At 41.7% G+C, this 21,441-nt stretch overlaps 1 protein-coding gene across 2 annotated transcripts in view; it reads left to right on the plus strand.

The window, feature by feature from the left end:
- The window catches only part of USP22 (ubiquitin specific peptidase 22), a 193,136-nt gene that overhangs the window by 107,120 nt on the left and 64,575 nt on the right, over positions 1 to 21,441 (plus strand). Inside the window, exons 3-5 of one of the 2 annotated variants that reach the window (XM_005289042.4) lie at positions 11,534 to 11,647; positions 12,184 to 12,228; positions 17,122 to 17,223. In XM_005289042.4, the coding sequence (XP_005289099.1) occupies positions 11,534 to 11,647; positions 12,184 to 12,228; positions 17,122 to 17,223 (261 nt within the window). The remainder of the gene's footprint in view (positions 1 to 11,533; positions 11,648 to 12,183; positions 12,229 to 17,121; positions 17,224 to 21,441) is intronic. The other variant, XM_005289043.5, reaches the window with a different exon arrangement.

Here is a 21,441-nt window from a genome sequence, read left to right on the forward strand (position 1 = left end):
CCCTACTCCCGTTTCACCTTGAATGGTCCCTTGAAATATGTGTTATCTACTTAAGCTAAACAATCGGTTCCATTTTGTATTGTTGAAATGTTGAAAGACACAGAAAATATCTAGTGGTCCTGACAGAAGAATGGGATCTCCAATTGTCATTGAGTGGCTTCCTCCTTTTAAAAATGAAGTTTATTTGAGGCCTTACCAAGCATAGAATTGATTTTAATAAGCTAGGTTTTAAAAGAAAGTTTTACAGAACTAACAGATAAAATTTAATGAGAAAAATGTGGATTGCCACCATTACCTGAAGGCCCAGAATAACTGGCAGCCTGAGCTTTATTAAACCTTCTTGTGTGTTTAAACCAAGTCAAACCTTTGAATCCCCCTTAAACAGCACTTAGACTTGTAGGGATTGTGTCCCTTTTGTATGTCATCAGTGTTAGCTCATATTTAAGATAAAGGCCAACTGATCTGAATATTGCTTCTAGGTTCTTCTCTATATAGTTTATTTCTGATTTTTTTTTTAATGATTTTGGATCAACATGCATTTTTAACAAGCTTAGTTTAGTTATGTTTATTTTGATGTTTTCAATGGTAGATATAATGGTGTGGAGTCCCGGCTTTAAAAGAATTAAAAAGAAATTGGGAGGAAGGGCAGTGAACTGCTGTACCAGTCAGTTAACTGAGAAATCTGACAGATGGTCATCAGTCACTGAATGTTAATACTCCGGATGTCTGCAGTGTTGTTGTAGTCATGTCTGTCCTAGGATATTATGGAGAAGGTGGGTGAGGTAATATCTTTTATTGGACCAACTTCTGTTGGTGAGAGAGAGAAACTTCCTAGCCTATACAGAGCTCTGAAACTGAAAGCCACAAGCAAACTTTTGTTTCTCCTCTTTCCCAGGAACTTCCGAACAATCTAGGATTATATCAAGTCTGTACCCATCAATGTTCAATCCATAAGCGGCAGGTGAACCCCCACTTTGGGGAGGCTAGCCCACCAGCCCCACCCCTTCTGCCCGAGGTCCCATCCCCCCACACGCCAGAGCCCCCAAATCTACCCACCCATAACAGGAGGAGCCCTGAGGGCGCTCCCCCCACCCGCAACCAGAGGAGTCCCAGGGTGACCAGCCCCCCCCCCCCCCCCCCGCCACCCTCCCCAAGCGCTGGGCTGAGCTGCTCCTCTTCCCCTCCTCCTCTTCCCCCCCCCCCCCCCCCCGCAGGCCAGGCCTAAGGTCAGGCTGAGTTGAGCTGGTTCCCTCCCGTGCGGAGCGCCAGGCCAAGCCGGCGGCCCCAGTGCACGTCCGAGCCGTTTCTCTTCCCCACCAGACCCCTGCACCCGCCGCTTGCTTGCAGCGTCCCTCCTCACTCTCCCACCCCCGAGGAGAAGCGACGTGGTGAGCAGCGGGGAGACCGGGGGAGGGGGGTGTGTGCAGGTAGGCACTGGGCAGGCGGTGGCAGCAGCAAGTGGGGGGGGGGGCCTTGGGAAAGGGGCTGGGCCACTATGGCCCAGGTGTCCCCCCGGTCTTCCCTGGCCTATTATACCCTCCACCCATGGTTCAATCCCAGGTACAGCAGTTTGAAGACTTAGGTTTTTTTCATAGGCTGTAGGTCTGGTGACAGACAGTTTTTTGGCAAAGGCTGAAAAACATTGTTCCCCAAGCTCCAATCTCAAATTATGTGGCAAAACAGTTGTCCTGCTTGTGTGGACAGGGTCAGCTGTGTAGCAGTTGTAAAGTTTCATACACCGTTTACATTATCGTGTAGCTGTAGACCTAGGGAGAGCCTCAGTCTGCTTTATTGGATTTTGTTCCTACCATTTAATTCCACAATTCTTAATATAGTCAGACTGACTGGAGGAAGGTGAGTTTTTCGGTAGAGAAAGAAGCAGGTTTTTAATATTTCTGAAAGCATTACTATAGCCTATAAAAAAAGAACTTGAGGGACAATGCTTGTTTGAAATGAGGATTGCACAATAATGCCCATGTAGCACTGACATACTCATAAGTGAACGGTTGCTATAGAAATGGGGTGTGAGTGTGTGTTTGTGTGGGAGTTTGAGCATTTCAAAAACATAAAATGTTTTTAAAAAATGTGTGTGTTTGTTTTGGAAGATGCTGAAGGCGTGTTTATTGTAACCCCCTATTGCTTTTTACCTTGCAACTTCATTGTAAATCAACGCAACCTTAATTAGATATATATTTTAAACCCTGTTAATAGAATGTGAAGGATGGATGATATTGTAATTTTAGTATTGTCAGTTTAATCACTCTGGTAATAGCCTGGGGGCAGTATTGAGCTTTCAAGTAGGTTGTTAACTCGCAAATGATGATGGAAATTTGCGACCCCCCCCCATCCCTGTGGGTGGTGTGAGAAACCTTGCTTCTCGCCTCTCTGTGCCAACAGGACACCCGCCATATCTTAACACTTAGGCTGGGGCGGGGGTGGAGAAGGCCGTCAAAAGTTTTACTTACCTTTTGACTATCATGAAGCAGATTTCTGATTCAATTAATATATCAGGTGGCTCTGTCTGCAAGTTTAGATTCCTTTTATGACTTACTGTGCTAAAGGTCTGAGGTCACTCAGTCAGCCTGAGAATTCTTAGCAATGATGCAAAGTGTTTCCAAGCCTCTCAGCAGCAGGTAGGGAAGTAGGAAGAAGGCCAATATGCGCCTATCATTGTGCTAATATTAGTGACCTGTCCATGACTTTTACTAAATACCCCATACTAAATCTTAGGTGCTGGGGAGGAGGTGCTCTGGTGGTTGCTGCTGCTCCTGGGGGTGGGGGACAGCCCGGGGCCTTGCCGCCACTGCTGCTCCTGGGTGGAGATGCCCCGGGACCCCGTCGCCACCAGTCTGGGCCAGGGGGCAGCCCGGGGCCCCACCACTGCTGCTGCTCCTCCAGGCGGGGGCGACATAGGGTTCCGCTGCTGCTCCCGGACCGCTGCTCCAGTGTAGCACCCGGGACCAGTTGCCTCGGGCCGCCAGAGCAGCGGCCAGTGCGGCTGACCCAGGACCACCCCTGTGGCTCAGGCAGCCCTGGAGTCAGCCGCACCAGCCACTGCAGCTGCGGAGGTCACGGAAAGTCACGGAATCCGTGACCTCCGTAAAAGACTCACAGCATTAACCATAACTACTCTTTTTGTCTTTCCTGTCTGTAACAATACTGGAGGCTCTTGATAGAATGAGACGGCATTGATTTAGTGTTAGTGATGGTGTTTTGGTTCTCTCACAAGTTTATCAGTTATATGAGAACTTGGACCACAGAAACATGAACATTATGGCTTTTGTTCTTACATTGGATGTGGAAAGAGCTACATTTTTGTATTTCATAGTTAGAAATAACCAAGACCCACATAAAGTTAATAGCTGCTTAACTTAATTCATAAAGGGGAGATTTTGCAAAGGAGAGATCCATGGCTCATGCCCACATTAAAATTTTGGTAGCTACTCCTAGCAAGATGGACCCATTATATATGCAGTGAGTTGCAAAGGGAAATAAGTTCTTTAAGGCATTGGTATGGGCTCAAATTATTTTTCTGAGGGGAAAGTTTTATTATTTATTTACATTAGTGTCCACTTTGTGCTAGGTACTTTCCAAACATTTAAGAAGGTCAACAAGCTCACAATGTTAGCTTTGTTTACCATGCAGGCAGAGGTACACGGTTATATCAGACAAGCATGTCGCCATATTTTCATGCTATATTAGTGATGCCTGTCCTTTAATGTAGTACTTTAAACACCAGAGGGAAATAGAATGCAGATAATGGTGTTTTGAACAGGGATGTTGATGGAGTAGGTTTGTTTCAATGCTACCTTTAACTATATTTGTTCCTCTTGGGTCTGAAAGGCACAGGCCATACAAATGCATTTGAAGCTTCCAAGAAAAATGAATATCGTTAATCATAGAACGAATGAGGTCTGCGATGCAATAAAATATATGATACGATATTTTTGGCAATGCCTACAGTGACCCAAAAAGTTTAGGGAAAAATGATGAAAATTTTCCTGGTTTAAAAGTGAAATATTTTATAGATTTGTAACACATTGTGATTTGGGGTTGAAAACCACTCCTTGAAGCCTGTTTAGGTTGGTAGGTTTCCTTTGTTTGTTTGTTTGTTTGTTTGTGGGGGTTTTTTTGCTTGCAAGGTAAGTTTGATTATTATGGAGTCGCTCAGCAAAAAACCCTCTCAGATGTGCATCTACCAAACTAAGTATGTATCAAACACATTTTTGAGGCTATGGTAAAGCATATAATTGGGGACAGAGGTGTGGTTACATCTATACATCATAAAAGTGTCAGTAAATTTTCAATTCTATCTCTGTTGGGCCTGATCCCTCTCTAAGCTCTCTTCATTAAAGGCCAGAGTAACATGTTTTTACCCGATATGCAAATATTCATAATTAGTTTGCAAATCACACTTTTTTAATATTCATTTTTTCTCTTCTGTGTTTCATTATTTTACCGTCTGCTTAAAAACAAATAACTTTCCAAGAGGCATTCCCTGACATAAACCCGAGTGTTATCTTGCTGTGTATATTATGCAGTACATGAATATAAATAGTACTTCACAACACAAATGGAGTGGTCACGGTTGATGTGCAGGAACATACACTGAAACTGGAATGATAAAGATTAGCACAGCCCCCTGGTGAAAAGATAACACACCTCTCTGTGAAGTGGTCCATGTTGAGTTGTACAGAGCCAGTTTTGTTGAGTTTCAGTAAAGTATCATGTGACCTGAATGCATGGAAAGACTTAGCAGGATCAGATCCACTGACTCTGAAGTGGTCACCTTTGCTTTTTTACACATTGCAACCTAACTCCCACAGTCTACCTATTTCTCCCCTTAAACATTGTGACGGGGACATCAGCAGATTCATTTGGCAAAGCAAAAAACTCACACCTGAATGCAACACTTTTGTTGGCCCAAAGAGGAAAATGGGGGAGCCAGGATTGGCCTCCCTAAATTTAATACTTAGGGTTGCCAAGCCTCCAGGATTGTCCTGGAGTCTCCAGGAATGAAAGATTAATATTTAATTAAAGGTTATGTCATGTGATGAAACCTCCAGGAATACGTCCAAGCAAAAATGGCAACCCTACTGACGTCTGAGCTGCTTTCCTTCAGAACTCTCCAGAACTTGGGGGGGGGAGACACACAGGAATGTTCCGTGTGTGTGGTGGGGCCTGGGCCAGTCTCCCCAGGGGGTGGAGAGAGAGAGCCCCACCAAGTCCGTCTCTGCCACCAGCCCAGCTCTGCCCTCGCTCCCTCTCCGCCCCCAGGCCTGCTCCACTTCTAACCCCAGCTCCTTCCCCCATCCTCAGTTCTGCCCCCAGCTCCACCCTCAGCACAGATTCCTCTGCTGAGGAAGCCTTGGCTGTACATTAATGCTGGGAGGGGTAGGGGTAGGGGGACGAAAGATTCAATTACTGTTGGTGGGGGGGGGGGTGCAACAGGAAAAGTTTGGGCACCACTTCTCTAAACTGTTATGAGTTGTGTACATAAAGGTGTGCTAGGCGATCAAGTTGAGGATCTTGTCAAATGTAGTATTATCAAGTTGGGCTTTTTGTTCTAAGGGGGAAAATGTTAGTATGGAAGATATAAAAAATACTATATGTTGGAAAGTTCCTCCATTTCTATATATTAAAATTCTGCACCTTGCCTGCACTATTCCAAGTAAACCTGAATTTAAGTGTGCATCTATTCCTTTTGCGACTCCTCTAATAGCACTATCAAAGGCTTTGTTTTGCATACTTACTGGGTTTTTTTAGTTGTATTCTACAAAAATAACAATTTATGGGATGCATGGGAGAATAGTCCGGGTATTACATTCACGAAATCTGATAAAATAACCATCTGGAGGGGGGGAAAGCTATTCCTCTATAGGATTTACAATATATTACTCTTTTTTGTGTCCATGCAATCAGCTCCACATACTTTCTGCCCCTTCTGTTGGAAGGGCTGTGGCCAGTGCAAATGACTTCTGCACATATGGTGGAGTAGAAGGTGAACAAAAACTTTATACAATATAAACACAAAAAGCACTAATTGATAACGTTTGCTTTATTTTTGAAAACAAAATATGTATTGATTTTATTTGAAAATTAAGTGGCAACCAAAGAACAAATTGTCTGATATCTAAGAAGAAACAAGTTTTAAAGTATCAGAGGGGTAGCCATGTTAGTCTGTATCCACAAAAACAATGAGGAGTCCGGTGGCACCTTAAAGACTAACAAATTTATTTGGGCATAAGCTTTCGTGGCTAAAAAACCCACTTCTTCAGATGCATGGAGTGAAAATTACAGTTTTAAAGTGTTTTTGATGCTTCAGATCCTGCTGTTGTAATGATCAGGGCCCAGAAACAGTTGGTATGTGCCCATACATTAGCCCAACACCTTTCTGACATCTCTCCACCCTTGTCAGTACCAGCTGGCCACTGGTGCAAAACTTCAACACTGCAGCTGTCTGAGACTGCATAGGTCAACTGCTTTCATGCTCTTACTAGCATCTGCCAGTAGAGGGAGCATCACCAGAGCCACATACAAGGATGGGTGGTGGTTGTGCGGAAGCCGCAGTATTAGGAGCTGCTACAGGCATTATTTTCTGCTCTGGTGGATAGGGCCGGTGCAAGGAAATTTCGCGCCCTAGGCGAAACTTCCACCTTGTGCCCCCCCCCCACCCCAGCCCTGCAGCAGCTCCACCCCCCCGCCCCCCCGGGAGTTGTGCAGCAGCTCCCCACCTCAGCTCACCTCTGCTCCGCCTTCTCCCTGAGCACGCCACCCCCGCTCTAATTCTCCTCCCCTCCCAGGCTTGCGGTGCCAAACAGCTGATTGGCGCCGCAAGCCTGGGAGGCGGGAGAAGTGGAGCAGCGATGGCGTGCTCGGGGAGGGGGCGTAGCAGAGGTGAGCTGGGGTGGGGAGCCCTGCGGCAGCTCCCCTCCCCCACGCTCTGAGGCACCTCCCCCCGCAGCAGCTCCCCACCCTTCTGGCCCGGGGAGCCGTGCGGCAGCTCCCCATCCCAGCTCACCTCTGCTCTGCCTCCTCCCCGAGCACGCCGCCCCCGCTCTAATTCTTCTCCCCTTCCAGGCTTGTGGCGCCAAACAGCTGATTTGCGCTGCAAGCCTGGGAGGCGGGAGAAGTGGAGCGGCCACTGCGCTGGGAGAGGGAGTCTGAGCCACACGTGTCAGCGCGCCGCCAGCAGCCCAGCCCAGGAACGCTGTAAAAAAAAAATTGGGGGCACCGCTTTTTGGCGCCCCCAAATCTTGGCGCCCTAGGCAACCGGCTAGTTTGCCTTAATGGTAGCACTGACCCTGCTGGTGGAGGGTTGGTTGCAGTAGCAATAGTAGTAGTAGGAGGTGGTGGTGGTGGTACTGGAGGAATGGAATGTGTTTAGGAAAGGAGAGCTTGGTGCCTGCCTGTAAGTAGCTTGGAAGCACCAGAGCATTCCCTGAAGCCACTGGATTAGTAGCAGATAAACCAGGAGGAGAAGCAGTCCAGGACGAATAGAGTGCACTCTAGCAAGGAACCTGAGGCACTGATGCACCCAGCTAGGTTCCAGACTGAAATAAGACATTCTGTCTAGGTGCTTTAGTTGTGGGTGGAGTTGTGGTGGTGGGCAAAGCTTTGGAGAGTAAAACCACCTATTTTTTCCACTCTGGCCCCTGACAATGATTTGATGCAACAAAAAACAATGTTTTTGTTCATTTGAAAAAAAAAAAAAAAGAACTGTAATACACACTTTTTACAAATGCTTAAAAGAAGTATTAAAAAGTAACCCTAAAATACTGCGCTGTTGATGTGCATACATAAATTCAGCTAATGCTAATTAATGAGTTGTGTGCTTGAAGGGAATAGCCTTTTTAACTGCAAAGAATGTGAAATCATTGCAGTTAAAATAGCATTAATCTCTAGTTTTTGATTATGTATATAAAACTAGTCTGACCTCATTGGGAACTGTAATGGAGACATTTATATCACAATGCCTTTGATGTGTACACTGGCAGCTGAAGAAATGTGTAGCAAGAGAACTCACATGGTTTAACAGTGTAGGCTCTAAGTACTCGTTCCAATGGAAATAGCTCATTTTATTTCCACAGGGTTAGGGTAGACAGATAAATTAATGTGTAAAAAGAGTCATAGCAAGTAAGTTGAAAACCACTAGCTCATTTTGAACCTTAAATTATTTGCCAATTAAAACTTTTTATGGAAGATAAAGTCCATTATTTTTAATAGTAATATTATAACTTCCTGTCCTTCCATTCTGTTGTAATGAAGCATGTATGTTTGAGCTGTTTCCTTGGTACTTGAGATAATTTACCCCAAATCTATCATAATCTTGTTAATGATATAAAGTATTGGAGTATATACAACAGACTTTGTACTGTGCACATAGGGGTGCTGAAGGAGGACTTGTCTTTAAGAGCTCTTAATCAAGCGTTAGAATGATTATGGAATTCTTCCAGCCTGGTGGTTCTGTTGTCCATAGTTTTTTATTCCATAGATTTCTTTCTCACTCTGCTCTGAATGAGTGGTGTCTCCTCAGTACGGATGTCTCCTGCAGGATTCCCTACTGGCTTTGGTACTTTGGCACCCAGCTGTGTAGAATCAGATCGTTGACAAATATATAACTGCAAACAAACTCTCTATGCACTACATGACTATTGGCTCTAAAGATAGTTTGAATATATAGTAAAAGCTATGCTCTAGAAACCGGCATTTCTGATATCTCCCAATACAAATCTTCAATAGGGTTGCCAGGTGTCCGGTTTTCCGCCAGAACACCCAATCGAAAAGGGACTTTGGCGGCTCCAGTCAGCACTGCTGACCGGGCCATTAAAAGTCTAGTTGGTGTGGGATCAGCAGGTTTCCTACCTGGCTCCACATGGCTCCCTGGAAGCGGCAACATGTCCCTGCTGTTCCTACGTGGAGGAATGGCTATGGGGGCTCTATGCGCTAACCCAGCCTTCTTCGAGCACTGGCTTCACAGCTCTCGTTGGCCTGGAACCATGGCCAACGGGAGCTGTGGGGGCTGCACCCGTGGGCGGAGGCAGCATGCAGAGCCGCCTGGCTGCACTTCCACCTAGGAGCAGCAGGAACATGTTGCCACTTGAAAGGAGCCGCCTGAGGTGAGTCACCCGGATCCGGCACCCCAAGCCCCCTCCCGCAACTCAGTCTCCTGCTCTGATCCCTTTCCGCATCCAAACTCCCTCCCAGAGCCCACGCCCCACACCCCTCCTGTGCCCCAGCCCTGAGCCACCTCCCGCACCCAAACTCCCTCCCTCCATTGGTAAGTATAACTCCTAGTTAACTGGAATTTTTGACTGTCACCCCCCATTTCCCCCAACATGCCGGATAACAAAGCTTTTCCTGTTGTTAGTGTTTATAGGGTGCTTAATAGATATGAAGGGTTCAGTAGCCTTATTGTGCCCTGAATAATTGTACAACTTTACCTGATTTTGGCTTCAGAACCAATACTGTAGGATTAGAAGTAAATCATCTAACTGAAAGAGGATGGCTAATAACATACATTGTTCAAAATTGTTTATTGTTGAAGAAAATGGAGAATAGGTAACACTGGTAAAGTACAACCCTAGTGTAAGCAGATATTGTACAATTCATACCACTACTTCTGCAGTTTAATTATGACCTTCTAACATTTCTTACTATTTTGTTCCAGGGTATCACCTCAGGTTAGACTCTTGGCCCCTTTAGTGATATTCTCATAAAGGCGTTATTATTAATTTGTTTTCTGGTAGTGCCTAAATGCCCCAAATCAGGATCAGGACTCCATTATACTAGGCAAGTACAGAATGTGACAGAAAGTCCCTGTCCCAAATTGTTTACAATGTTAACAGAAAAGATAGACAAGCGCGGGGAAAAGATGTATCATATAATCAGAGTGATGGCTGGTAAACACCATGTTAATTCCTTTTTTATAAGTTTCCCTTTTTAAAAGTATATATAGTGGGTTATAGTGTGAGCAGGGGGACAGTATGAATTAATAAAGCATAGGAGTGGAAAAAAAGGAAGACTAATATGGAGAGGGGAGGGAGGGGGAAGGTTAGAGGGGAATATGGCGAGCATAAAGAGTAAAGTTGCAGCAGAGACACACTGAGGAAAGGGTTGAGGTGGTTTGAAGAAAATGTCTCGCAATCAGCAAGGAAGAAAACATGTCTAGAATCAAAAAAGGGGGGAGGAGGGGGAAAGAGGAGGATGGAGAGTTGGTCAGGAAGTTCCAAAAGTTCTGGTAATGGTGCTGCTTCAAGTTCTAGATGAGCTAATGGAGTCTCTTGGCTTCAAGGGGCTGACTCCATCTCCAGTTTGTCTCCCAAATTGGACTGGCTGGGGCTGGGCAGGGAACTAACTATATGAACCCTAGTGCACTGGGTGTGGGGGTCCCCAGAAGGGAATCCCCACTTTGTCTGGGGGTAGTGAGCAGCACAACCCCAGTTGCATTTTGTTTTTAAAATCTGCTGTAGAATCAGTCAAAACTATTCCTATTAATCCTCTTAATTTGATAATGGTTTCCATTGTAGAAAAATAATTTAAATTTTGTCACCTTATGCTGGGAATAAAGGAAATTCAAAATCAGCAAAATGGAGGAAACAGCATCTTGGGGGAAACAGTGGTGTTCTTCTCAGTTGTCCTAAGGATGCAAGTCATGCTTTGTTGCTGTTCATAGCTAGTAAATTCATCATTTGGCAGCACCCATTTGAATTTTATCATTCCCTAAGTACACTATGGTTTGATCTGTTTTGAATGACTGAGAATCAACAGCTTGCTATGATTCATATTATTAAATTTATTTCTATCTCATCCAGTGTATTAATAAAATGTCTTTTGCCTGGTCACCTGACACTTTCTTGTATTACAGCTCTTTCAGTTATTTAGTGGCCTGCCACTACTTGACCTGAAAGAAAAAGGACTTTTGCAACATTGGTCATAATTAGTTTGTCCAAATTAAAATTGAAAGAAAAAGCTAATGTCGGCAGTGAACAACTTTGCAAAAGATCATTGGCCTGAACGAAAAGTACTTGAAATTTTTAATATATTTGAATGTTTAGTGCCTGATCCATTTGAATTTTCATTCAGGTTTTAAATCTACACTTTGAAGTTAATTATTGAATTTAAACAAAAACATCTGTGTTTTCTGTTTTAGAAATAGAAAAAGTAAATTCTCCCCAGCATATCAACTCTTCAGATTGTGGTATAAGACTAACTCTGCATGCCTAGTAATCAGTTGCTTTAATTAAGGCTTTTGGTTACTTGTATCTTGCATTGTAATTACGTATTGCAGAATACAAGGCAAACTTGAGCCAGCTAACACTTTACCATTGGTGTCTTCTTCCTCTGCCTTGAACAGTTAGATAACTGAAAAATCCCCCAACAGGTTTTCCAGTTTCTAATTGCACAGACATTTTTGTAGAGGAAAGAAGTACATGGAAGATAGAATGCCAAATGTGGAAGCCTTTCTTCTAGATTTGAACTCTCACTTTCTTTCTCTCTCTCCTTCTTCTTTTTTTTCCTTTCTGTTTTGCAGCCATAGACCTTTTGTATGGGGGTATATACTGCTTTATGTGTCAAGATTACATATACGACAAAGACATGGAACAAATTGCCAAAGAGGAACAACGGAAGGCTTGGAAATTACAAGGTTTGGTTTTCCTGCCTGAATTTCTTTTATTTGTTTTTAATCATACCTGTCCCTCCCATTTGTCAATGGCAAAAACCAGTAAGGGGAAGAGAGAGATCTTTAGGGACAGTAGTGCAGATTGTGGGAGAGAGATTTATAGATATTGCTATCCAGGAGCTAGACTGTTAGTTTAATATGTGCACCACACTAAATTATAACAAAATTTTATTTTTTTTAATTACAACATAATATAAAATCCTCTATCATGATCATGGACAACTTACCTAATTGTCATCAGAGTGAGATCTGTATCAGGTAGATATTGTAACAATCTACCTTGTAGACTATCTTAGGTATCTCAGGCAAGAAATCTGTTCCCCTCACATGAAATGCCACCTTTGTCTGTGATTTTTTTATAGAATGTGCCAGCTTACATACACACACCCATCTTCTGATTGTACACACACAGTATATGTGTAAAGATATTTACACACAAATATATGTACACACATTTGTTTTGTTATTCAGTTTGCTTTCCCTAATTTTTTCTTTTTTAGCCTTCACCCCAACAGTGGTTTCTCACTACCAGTGTACAATGACAGGTAAGAGGCGTGGGCTGGCGACGCACTTCACTAACAAGCGTCCCTTTGCTGATTATCCTGCCATGTTAGACATGAATCATGGTTAAGAATGCCAGTTTCATAATGCAGATTGTTTTCCTCTTCTTTTGGTTATGTTCCAGGGATCCAGTAGTAATAATGTATTTAATTTCCCATATCCTTCCCTTGATTGAGCTACTCCAAAGCAAATATTTTCCTTTTTTTGGGGGGGAGAGGATGTAAAGATTCTCTTAACCAATCTGAGTAGTGTTTAAAGGATCTCTTGTGGAAGCTTAACATCTTCCATTTTCAATGGTTCCTAGAAATGTTTTTTCTTAAAGTGGGGAAGTCTGTTTTTGAAGGCAGACTGTTTATACCCAATTATACACTGCTCTTAATGAATCTATGGCATCCCTTTCGTGTGATAGACCTAGCCAGGGGCTGAAATGCAAATAAACTATTCCCACCCTCACTTCAAGACATCTTTTAAGAGTAGCAGCTGTAGGTATATTAAGCAGACCTTAACTGGAACATTCTTGGAGTATCATGAAACAACAGCTGCATATTGATTTATCCAAAAAAACCCACCAAATTCTCCTTTTTGCCCCTTACTAGAGTATTTTGAAGCAGTTCAGTCAGGAAGGGAAGGTAGTAGAGGATCTTAGAACAAGAAAATCATGGCATGAAATGCTTTCCTGCAGAGTATTTTGTTGCAATTATCTGGGAAAGTATTTTTAAACCTTGCATTTGGTCTGTGCTCCTCTATCTTTAATAACTCCTCAAATCTGTTTAAAATTTGCTATCTTGAGCCCAAGAGTTAATCAACTACAAGAGCAAAACAGTTGCTCAGGACATAATAGGAATTTTATGGACTTTTCCTCTCCTTCATTTTAATGAGTAAATTCAAAGAGCATTTTCTTAATTTTGCTGTCCCCAGGAACAGTATCTCTGTACTTTCTGAACCAAGACACACCAGTCTGCCTTCCAGCAGATGTTAGCGTTTTTAGAACAGTCCAGAAAGAGTTATGTACCACGTTTTCAGACGCAGGAGTCCAAAACAGGAATAAACTGTTAAGATATAAAATGTAGCTACTTCTGTTCCTGAATTTAAATTACAGGAATATGCAGTATAGATATTTTCTTTAAAGCTGTGGCATAGGATTCTCCATTTAAAATGTTTCATTTTGTAACTTTCCTTTGTGATGCAATTCACTTATCAGACATTTGTTGAGGAATGTTGAAAACACATGCATACTGGAGGGACAGAAGAGAATTGTCTTCTCCTCATCCACAAGAACCTGCACTGTACAGTGGTTCATGTCATTTAAAAGACAGCAGAGTTCTAAATAATCTCCAAATAGAATACTAGAGTTAACAATACTGCTCAGAAACTGTTTGAATGTCTCCATCCTCCACTGCACACATCAAATTATGAGATGGGCTTAAAATTGTAGAAGTTTAAGAATAGTAAATTCAGGTTTGCCTTCTGGTTTTTGAGTCTTTAGAGTTCACATTTTCAATCTTTCTCCACAATCATGAGAGCTAGAAACTTTTCAAAAGGAGGCTGAGATTCTAATGTAATAACATGACTCCAGGAAAAGAGACTTTAAGAAAAACCCCAAATATCACAAGACTTGTGATTAAAATTTTTAGAGTTGGAAACACTGGAATAATATCAGAACAAGTTCGAAGACAGGACCCACAAGTCCAGCCATAGTTCAAGATTAAATCCTCAATTCTTAGATGCAACTATGTGCAACAAAACAGTGTTAATGCTGTAATTCTCCCATATTTCTCAAGTATTGAATGTTTGCATATTTAATGGTGAGGAGAAGAAAATGTATTTGGGTATTCTATGGGTCTCACCTCCTAACTAATGTTCAGAATCTGGATTTACTTCAGAATACCAAAGTCATTAATCTGTATTAAAGAGTGCTTGCAAAATAGGTGGGTTTTTTTAATTTAAAAAACTAGAATCCAATAAAGCTTCTGAAAACTCTAAATACCTAGATATATGGCCATTCATTAAAATACCTAAATAAACTTTAAAACGATTCCTGAATGGAAAGCTCAAGATCTCATATGCCAAGATGCAATTCTAAATAGCTGTTTTACCTGTGCCAGTGGGAGCCAATCAGACCGGCCCGCCACGGGCTTTCCCTACGCAAGCGGCATCCCAAGTTTGGGAAACACTGCCCTTAACCATAAGTGGTAATTTATACATGCCTTGAGATTTTCAGTCTATTTAAGATTGTTCATGTTGCAGATGTTAGTGCACTCTTGTGTATTTTCATGCCCCTGCCCCGCCATTCCTGGAAAAAATGTGAACCACTGCCAAAGAGTGGGATCAATCTTTCCACATGTTTTGGGGGCACACCTCAATTTTCTCCTTACATTTTATAAAAAGAAATAAATGTAAAGGGAACAGGAAATCTTTGAATCTGCTTCCTTCAGCTCTCTATCTCTGCTTTAAACTCTAATGCGGAACAAAACTTGTGACCTTTCTAATGAGAGGTTTCCTGTAAGAGAGATGTCACACCTGTTTTGCTCTTGATGTTTGTCCTGGCATTTAACTTTGTGTGTGTGTGGTTTTTTTTTTTTTTATAATTACTATTTAAACAAGACTTGATTGCTTCACCCAGAATCCTGCAAAGCTGTCAGATCTCTTTTATTTACCTTGACTACTTTAAAATTACTTGAGGACTCAGATTCGCTATTAAGCACTTGGATCCCAAACCTACAAACACTCATGCAACATGCTTAACTTTATACATCTAAATAGTTCTATTGACTTGTGTGGGACTATTCACATGCATAAAGTTAAGCCACTTTTGTGTGCAGGATTGGGGCTTTAGTGTTAATATTTTCACTCTTACGCAATAAACCAATATTTTACATATTGGATGTGTTTATTTTTTGAACAGTCCCATTAAACAATTAACCAAAGTTAATACAGTACCTATTGACAAACTATACTAAATTGGCTTGGTCATTTTTAAATTGTAGCATAACTGAATTTTAGAGTTACCAGGCTTGCAACTGGGCAGTCCAATAGCTGGTAGTACTAAAACGTTGGAAATAATATAAAATTCTGACAGTTTGCTTGCAAAACCGTTTGTTATAAATTAATACAGAAATATTGTTAATCTGAAAAGATTTGCTGAAGCTGTCTATTGAAAAGCTTGTTGCAAGCCAATGTTCTGTCATATGTGGACTGTCCATATGTGTGTCTCTGTAATGCTGCTTCATTCAGCATTTGCCTGTGCATACTGTATAGTGTATTCAAAGCATTGCAGCTGTTTAATCTCCTCAATCTGTTACATGGTAATTAGTTTCCCTTTTTATTTTCCTTGTATTTTCCGTTAATGCTGAACCTTGGGGAAAGGGAAGGGGTGTTTGTTAGTTCTTGTGCTCTTTCATTAAAAATTGTTGAGTCAAATATAGTAAAGAGAGATATGAATCTATGTAGATTTGAAGTTTGTTGTCCTCATGAATCCAAGAATGAAACCTCAGTCATATGCAGGAACCTTGAGGGTCAAGAGTAACTATGACTCAGACATTTTGGATGGGTAACTTCTGACAGGCAGAGCTATTTCTGAAAATGAAGATCAAAGAGCTATTAAAAATGAAACATGTACCATGCAGAATGTGTAAGCCTCCAGCTACATTTTCTACTCTCCTTCTTTTCATGTGTATGATTTATAATTTATTTTCTCTAGCACAGTACTGTTTCATCGATATGCATTCTGCACAGAATAAGATGAACTCTAATTGACTTTAATCCTCAATTTTAGAATAGATTGCCTGTCCTTTTTTTTTAATGCCAAAATGCTTTTGTGACTTACTATAGCTGGCCTTGCATAGCAATTTCTCTTTGCTGCATAGAATGCTGCAGTAGCCTTTAGCTGGTCAGCTCTTGGGTCTTTTATTGTTGCTGTAGTTTTCATATTTCAGATGATACTGTAGACACCTCTGTGCCCACATCTAATCTGTTCTGCTGATTACTGGCTCTCCTGACTCCCCCCTACCCTCCAGTCCCCCAAACAAAATAAGCTTTTTTGAAACATAGCATTGGGGGCTTTTATTTTAAGAAAATAATTAACATGACAAATTTCAACTATGGCTCTAGAGAAAATAAGGTTTTTCTCTGGGTAGTGGGGAGTTAAATTAAAAAACCCCACTACATCTGACTGTATTTCTGGGGAACGTTAAAGTATTCGACCTTCATTCTACTAGAGTCTCTGTTTGCTTTTACCCAATACTATAAAGGCATAGTGAGTGTTATAGCAGCATACCCCCTAATATGTGATGAGGGAATACACTATTAAGTATCTTCCAAATCCTCTAAAACCTGCTTTGCATCTATTAAGAGTAAGGCTGTAGCTGTCCGGTACGTTGGATCTATTTTGGCTTATTTACCATATTTGTCATTTCATTGAAGAGATGTGGGGACAATTGTCTACATTGCCCTATATCTCAGCCAATCTGTGCTTAGCCCCAAGACATGCGGTTGTGCTGGCAATATGACCCCTTTGAGCCCAAAGAAAATCATGGACACTTGAAACAATAAATAACACTGGATTGGCCTTCATGCTGGGGTTCTTTTTAATTGGAGGTTTTTTTCAACCATTGGTGGAAAGACTGTTACTTGGAAACAGATAGATAGGAATTCTATACAAGTAACTGCTTTTGTGTGCTTTTAGCCCATGTTTATGGGAACATATTGTCAAGGTCAATTGCTGCCTTTCTGAACAGTAATAAAAAGCAAGCTGGCTATTGTAGTTTTTTGTATACTGTATCCAACTTAATGGACAGTGCATCACAACCTTTTCTTGAAAGTATCCTTTCAGCTGTTCTAGCTAACAGCACCCTGAAACTTTCTTTTCATCTGCTCAGGCATTGGAGAGAAGTATTCAACATGGGAGCCAACCAAACGAGAGTTAGAATTGCTACGACACAACCCCAAGCGGAGAAAAATAACCACAAATTGCACCATAGGTAAGTCAAGGAAACAGTTTCTCAGATGATTTCTCCGCCAACTGCTCTTTCAAAGCCCCGTGATGTTTTCTTGCCTTTCAAGGTTTAAATGCATGTTCTCAGGTTGTGTCTTACAATTGATTTTCTTTTTAAATGTGTCATGTCATCTTAATGAACGTTGTTTACTGACTTCCATCCTCTCTCCTCTATAGAAGGATGTGTGCTGTGTCATTTCAGATACTGAAGATAGTAACTTCCATAGGAGACCTTCAAAGTTAGGAGACTCTTAAACCCTGTGTATACTAGGAAATTCTATGGGGAAAAAATCACCACTGACGGTACCACCAGTTCAGTTGAAGTTTTAATTGACGTGGGAGCTGCGAGAACTAATCTACACAAGAGCTCCCATTAGTGCTACCACCAAGGCAGTTGCACCAATGGAAATTCTCTTGTTCAGACATACCCCAAATTACGTCTTCCTTTCACTTGAGAGCTTTGGTCTTTTACCAAATGGGAGCGTCAGTCTTTTTACCAGTTGGGAGCTTTGACTTCTTTCCTTCTACTTTAGAGGATCCAGAGGAGAGGAACAAAAATGATAAAAAGTTTAGAAAATCTGACTATGAAGGAAGGTTAAAAAAAATGGATATGTTTAGTCTTGAGAAAAGAAGATTGAAGGCAGACCTAATAGATCTTTAATATAATCGTCTATAGTGTTATAAAAAGGACCGTAAACAATTTTTCTCCATGTCCACTGAAGGTAAGACAAGAAGTCATTGTCTTAGTCTGCAGCAGGAGAGGTTTATGTTAATATTATAAAGTTTTTCCTAACTTTAAGGAACAGGTTACCAAGGGAGGTTGTGGAATCCCCGTCATTGGAGGTTTTTAAGAACTGGCTAGACAAACACCTGTCAGGAATGGTCTAGGTATACTTGGTCCTACTTCAGCACAAGGGGATGGCCTAGATGATCTCTCGAGGTCCCTTCTGGCATTACATTTCTATGATTCTATGTTGAAAACTCTAGAAATGAGTCTGAAGGACCCCATTTTGAACCCAAATCACATAGTCTGTTCTCCAACTTATTTTTTAGATTTCAGTTCCTAGTTTCACAGATTCCAAGGCGAGAACGGACCATTGAGTACAAATCAAATATTGTAGCACACAAAGTTAGTTGGCTCACTTTGGAGCCAAGAGCTATCTGATATGCAGGCATAATGAGAGATGATTGGGAAACAGCTGGGGAAGAGAGGAGAAAATATGCAGAAGTTCTCACAAAATGTAGATTCTGTTTTTCATCAAAACTGCCTGACCAGCTCTAATGATGACTAATCTGGTCAGTAATAATCCTGTGGCTGTGTTTTCTTTATAGTTTAATGCATGCTAACATTCAGTTATGAAGCTTTCTGAGATTAGGATGATAATCATAGGCCCAGATTTTTACAGGTATTTAGGCATTGCTCTGTTCAGCATTGCAACGCCTAAGTCTCATTTTCAAAAGTGATTTAGGAGCTTAAGTTCCATTGCCTTTCAATATAACTTAGGCTAGGTCTACACTACCCGCCTGAATCGGTGGGTAGAAATCGACCTCTCGGGGATCGATTTATCGCGTCCCGTCGGGATGCGACAATCGATCCCCGAATCGACGCTCTTACTCCACCAGCGGAGGTGGGAGTAAGCGCTGTCGACAGGAAGCCGCAGAGGTCGATTTTGCCGCCGTCCTCACAGCGGGGTAAGTCGGCTGCGATACGTCGAATTCAGCTACGCTATTCACGTAGCTGAATTTGCGTATCTTAAATCGACTCCCCCCTGTAGTGTAGATGTAGCCTCAGACTCTTAAGTGCCTAAGTCACTTTTGGAAACGAGTCTGAGTCAATTAGGTGTTGTAGCGCTCAAGGGCGCAATGACTAAGATTCCTTTAAAAATCTGTGCTATAGTCACTAGAAGCAGGAAGCAGTTTGTGAAGTCCTTAAATTTTGCCTCATTTTTCAAAACTACTGTAAGCATTATGTTGTAATAAAGTGCATCATCTAATGTTCACACCTTTTCACCCTCCAAAATTCTTTGGGAGTAATGATGAATAAAATAGTTTTATATACATGTTTCTAGTACAGTAGTGCATAAATAATGCAATACATGTATATAGTACCTGAAATTCTGGATTGAGAAGCAATAATGTGACTTCAAGAAAGGAAGTCAAGATCTGGAGATAGAAGAGTAATGTCAAAGAAAGGACATCTATTTTTGCAACAGCAGAGCAGAAAAAAGGGTTGAAACACACCTGGACCTTGGACACTGAGCTGGTTTGTTCTCTCTATTGCTTGTTCATTTTGGGACGTGATTTTTTTATGAAACTGTAATACATTGTATAAGAACTATATTACCAGTTACTTGGCTAAATGAATTCTACAGGACAAATGAAAGTGGATTTGATAAAATGTTAAGGTGCATCTGACCTTTCTGAACAATGAAACGTTTTTGGATGTTGTTGTTTCTCTTTCCATTTTGATGGAATGAGATGCTGATTCTTAAAAGACTTTTAATTTTTCAGTCTGTTAAAAGGGGTGGTTCTGACTGCATGAAATCTTATACACACAGCATGGGGGGGAAGTACTCATGAAACACAGGGGATAAGGGCAATGACTGATGTCTTTACTTCTGCAGGCATGCTTTTAATAATTTCTCCTACTGAGCCCTGGAGCTGTCTGTATGCCAAGATTTAAAAAGAGAAAAAAATCAAAGCACCCAAGAGACTTAATGCAGTTTTGGGTTACAGTTAAAAGCAAAAGACTTGCTTTCTTTCACAAAAATACATTGGGGGTTTAACTGAAAAAAAATTGTCATTGTCCTTAAGCTATTTCTCTCTATCCCCAGCCTATTGCTAAATATATACCTGTGTGCAGACTGAAATGCTGCAGTTACCTGGACATTCCCATTTCTCTTTTCTGATGCTCATTTCTTCAGACATCAGGTCTTTATTGATCTATAATAGATATCTGTTTCATCTTCTGAGGTAGATAAATGAGTCAGAGAACATGCATAGATGTCTGATTGTATTGGCTCTGATAATGAAACTTACGCTGATAATCAGCTGTAAACGTCGCAAGCCTATTGATTGATTCTGTTTACATGGAGAATCCAGTTTAGACTAACCAAATGTCTTTTACCTTTTTGTAAAGCTGATTTTAAAAGAAAAAAGTCAGTTACTTACTTTCTCCCCCTCTCCCTTCCTCCTGGTGTATGCCCAGCTGGATTATGGGAATTGCATTTTGGATTTTTTTAAATTCTCAGGTATGACATGTTGAAATGGTTATTGAGCCTCTTGTTGTCAGATGCCACTGGTGTGGTGCTCTGCTTTGTTCAATGTTGATAACAGTCCGCTGCGTGCACGTGTTCCCTCTGTGTGCTGCCCGGGCTCTGCAGATCACTGGCACAACAGACCCCGAGAAAAGCCCCAATGACCACAGACTCCGATACGGTATGAAGGCATCCGGCCAGCTTTATTGTCAAATGAAGCACAGTAATAGTTTCCAGCAGACTCTACAGGACGTACTACGAATATGTGCCCCCTGACAATGGACACAGCTCAGTCAGTGGCGGGACACTCCACTGTCCCCTAGGCCAGACACAGACACTACCCCAGGGATGTATTCTTATACACAGGTACAAACAAGTTACACATCAATCCTGACCTATTGAGGTGCAGCCCTTCTACGTAGCGAGGTGCCAACCCTTCTACGCAGTAAGGTGCCGCCTCTCACCTTGTACATGTTGGTTCGAACAAAACGACTCTCTCCATCATATTACCCTTTTGCCCATCTTTAGGATGGGTCAGCCTGTTCCTTGTTATCTCTGTGGATTGTACAAGAATCCAAGCATTCTGGTACCTTTTAGGTATGTGTATTTTTGCAGCATCCCTCCCTTTCCTTGCCAGCTTCTGTGAGCAGGATCTGCCTCTGGCTCACAGTTTAACTTTGCTTTATGTTAGCAAAGTCTTGACCATTACTTTAGTTCAGGCCTTAGGCCTCATACCGGGCCTCTGATACAAGGGTTTATGTTTCAGGGCCTCATCTTACTGCACCTCTGATACTGGTTCTGTATAGCTTTAACTGAGGTATACTTGTACTGTAACTAATGAGGATGGCATGGTATTCCTGGAATCCAAGACAATACAGACTTGGAATAGCTTGGAAAAATATGTACATTTTGTGGGTTATCCATGGGAGAATTTTGAAAAGAGGGCT

The sequence above is a fragment of the Chrysemys picta genome, chromosome 10 (genome assembly GCF_011386835.1).
Source record: "Chrysemys picta bellii isolate R12L10 chromosome 10, ASM1138683v2, whole genome shotgun sequence".
Lineage (NCBI taxonomy): Eukaryota > Metazoa > Chordata > Testudines > Emydidae > Chrysemys > Chrysemys picta.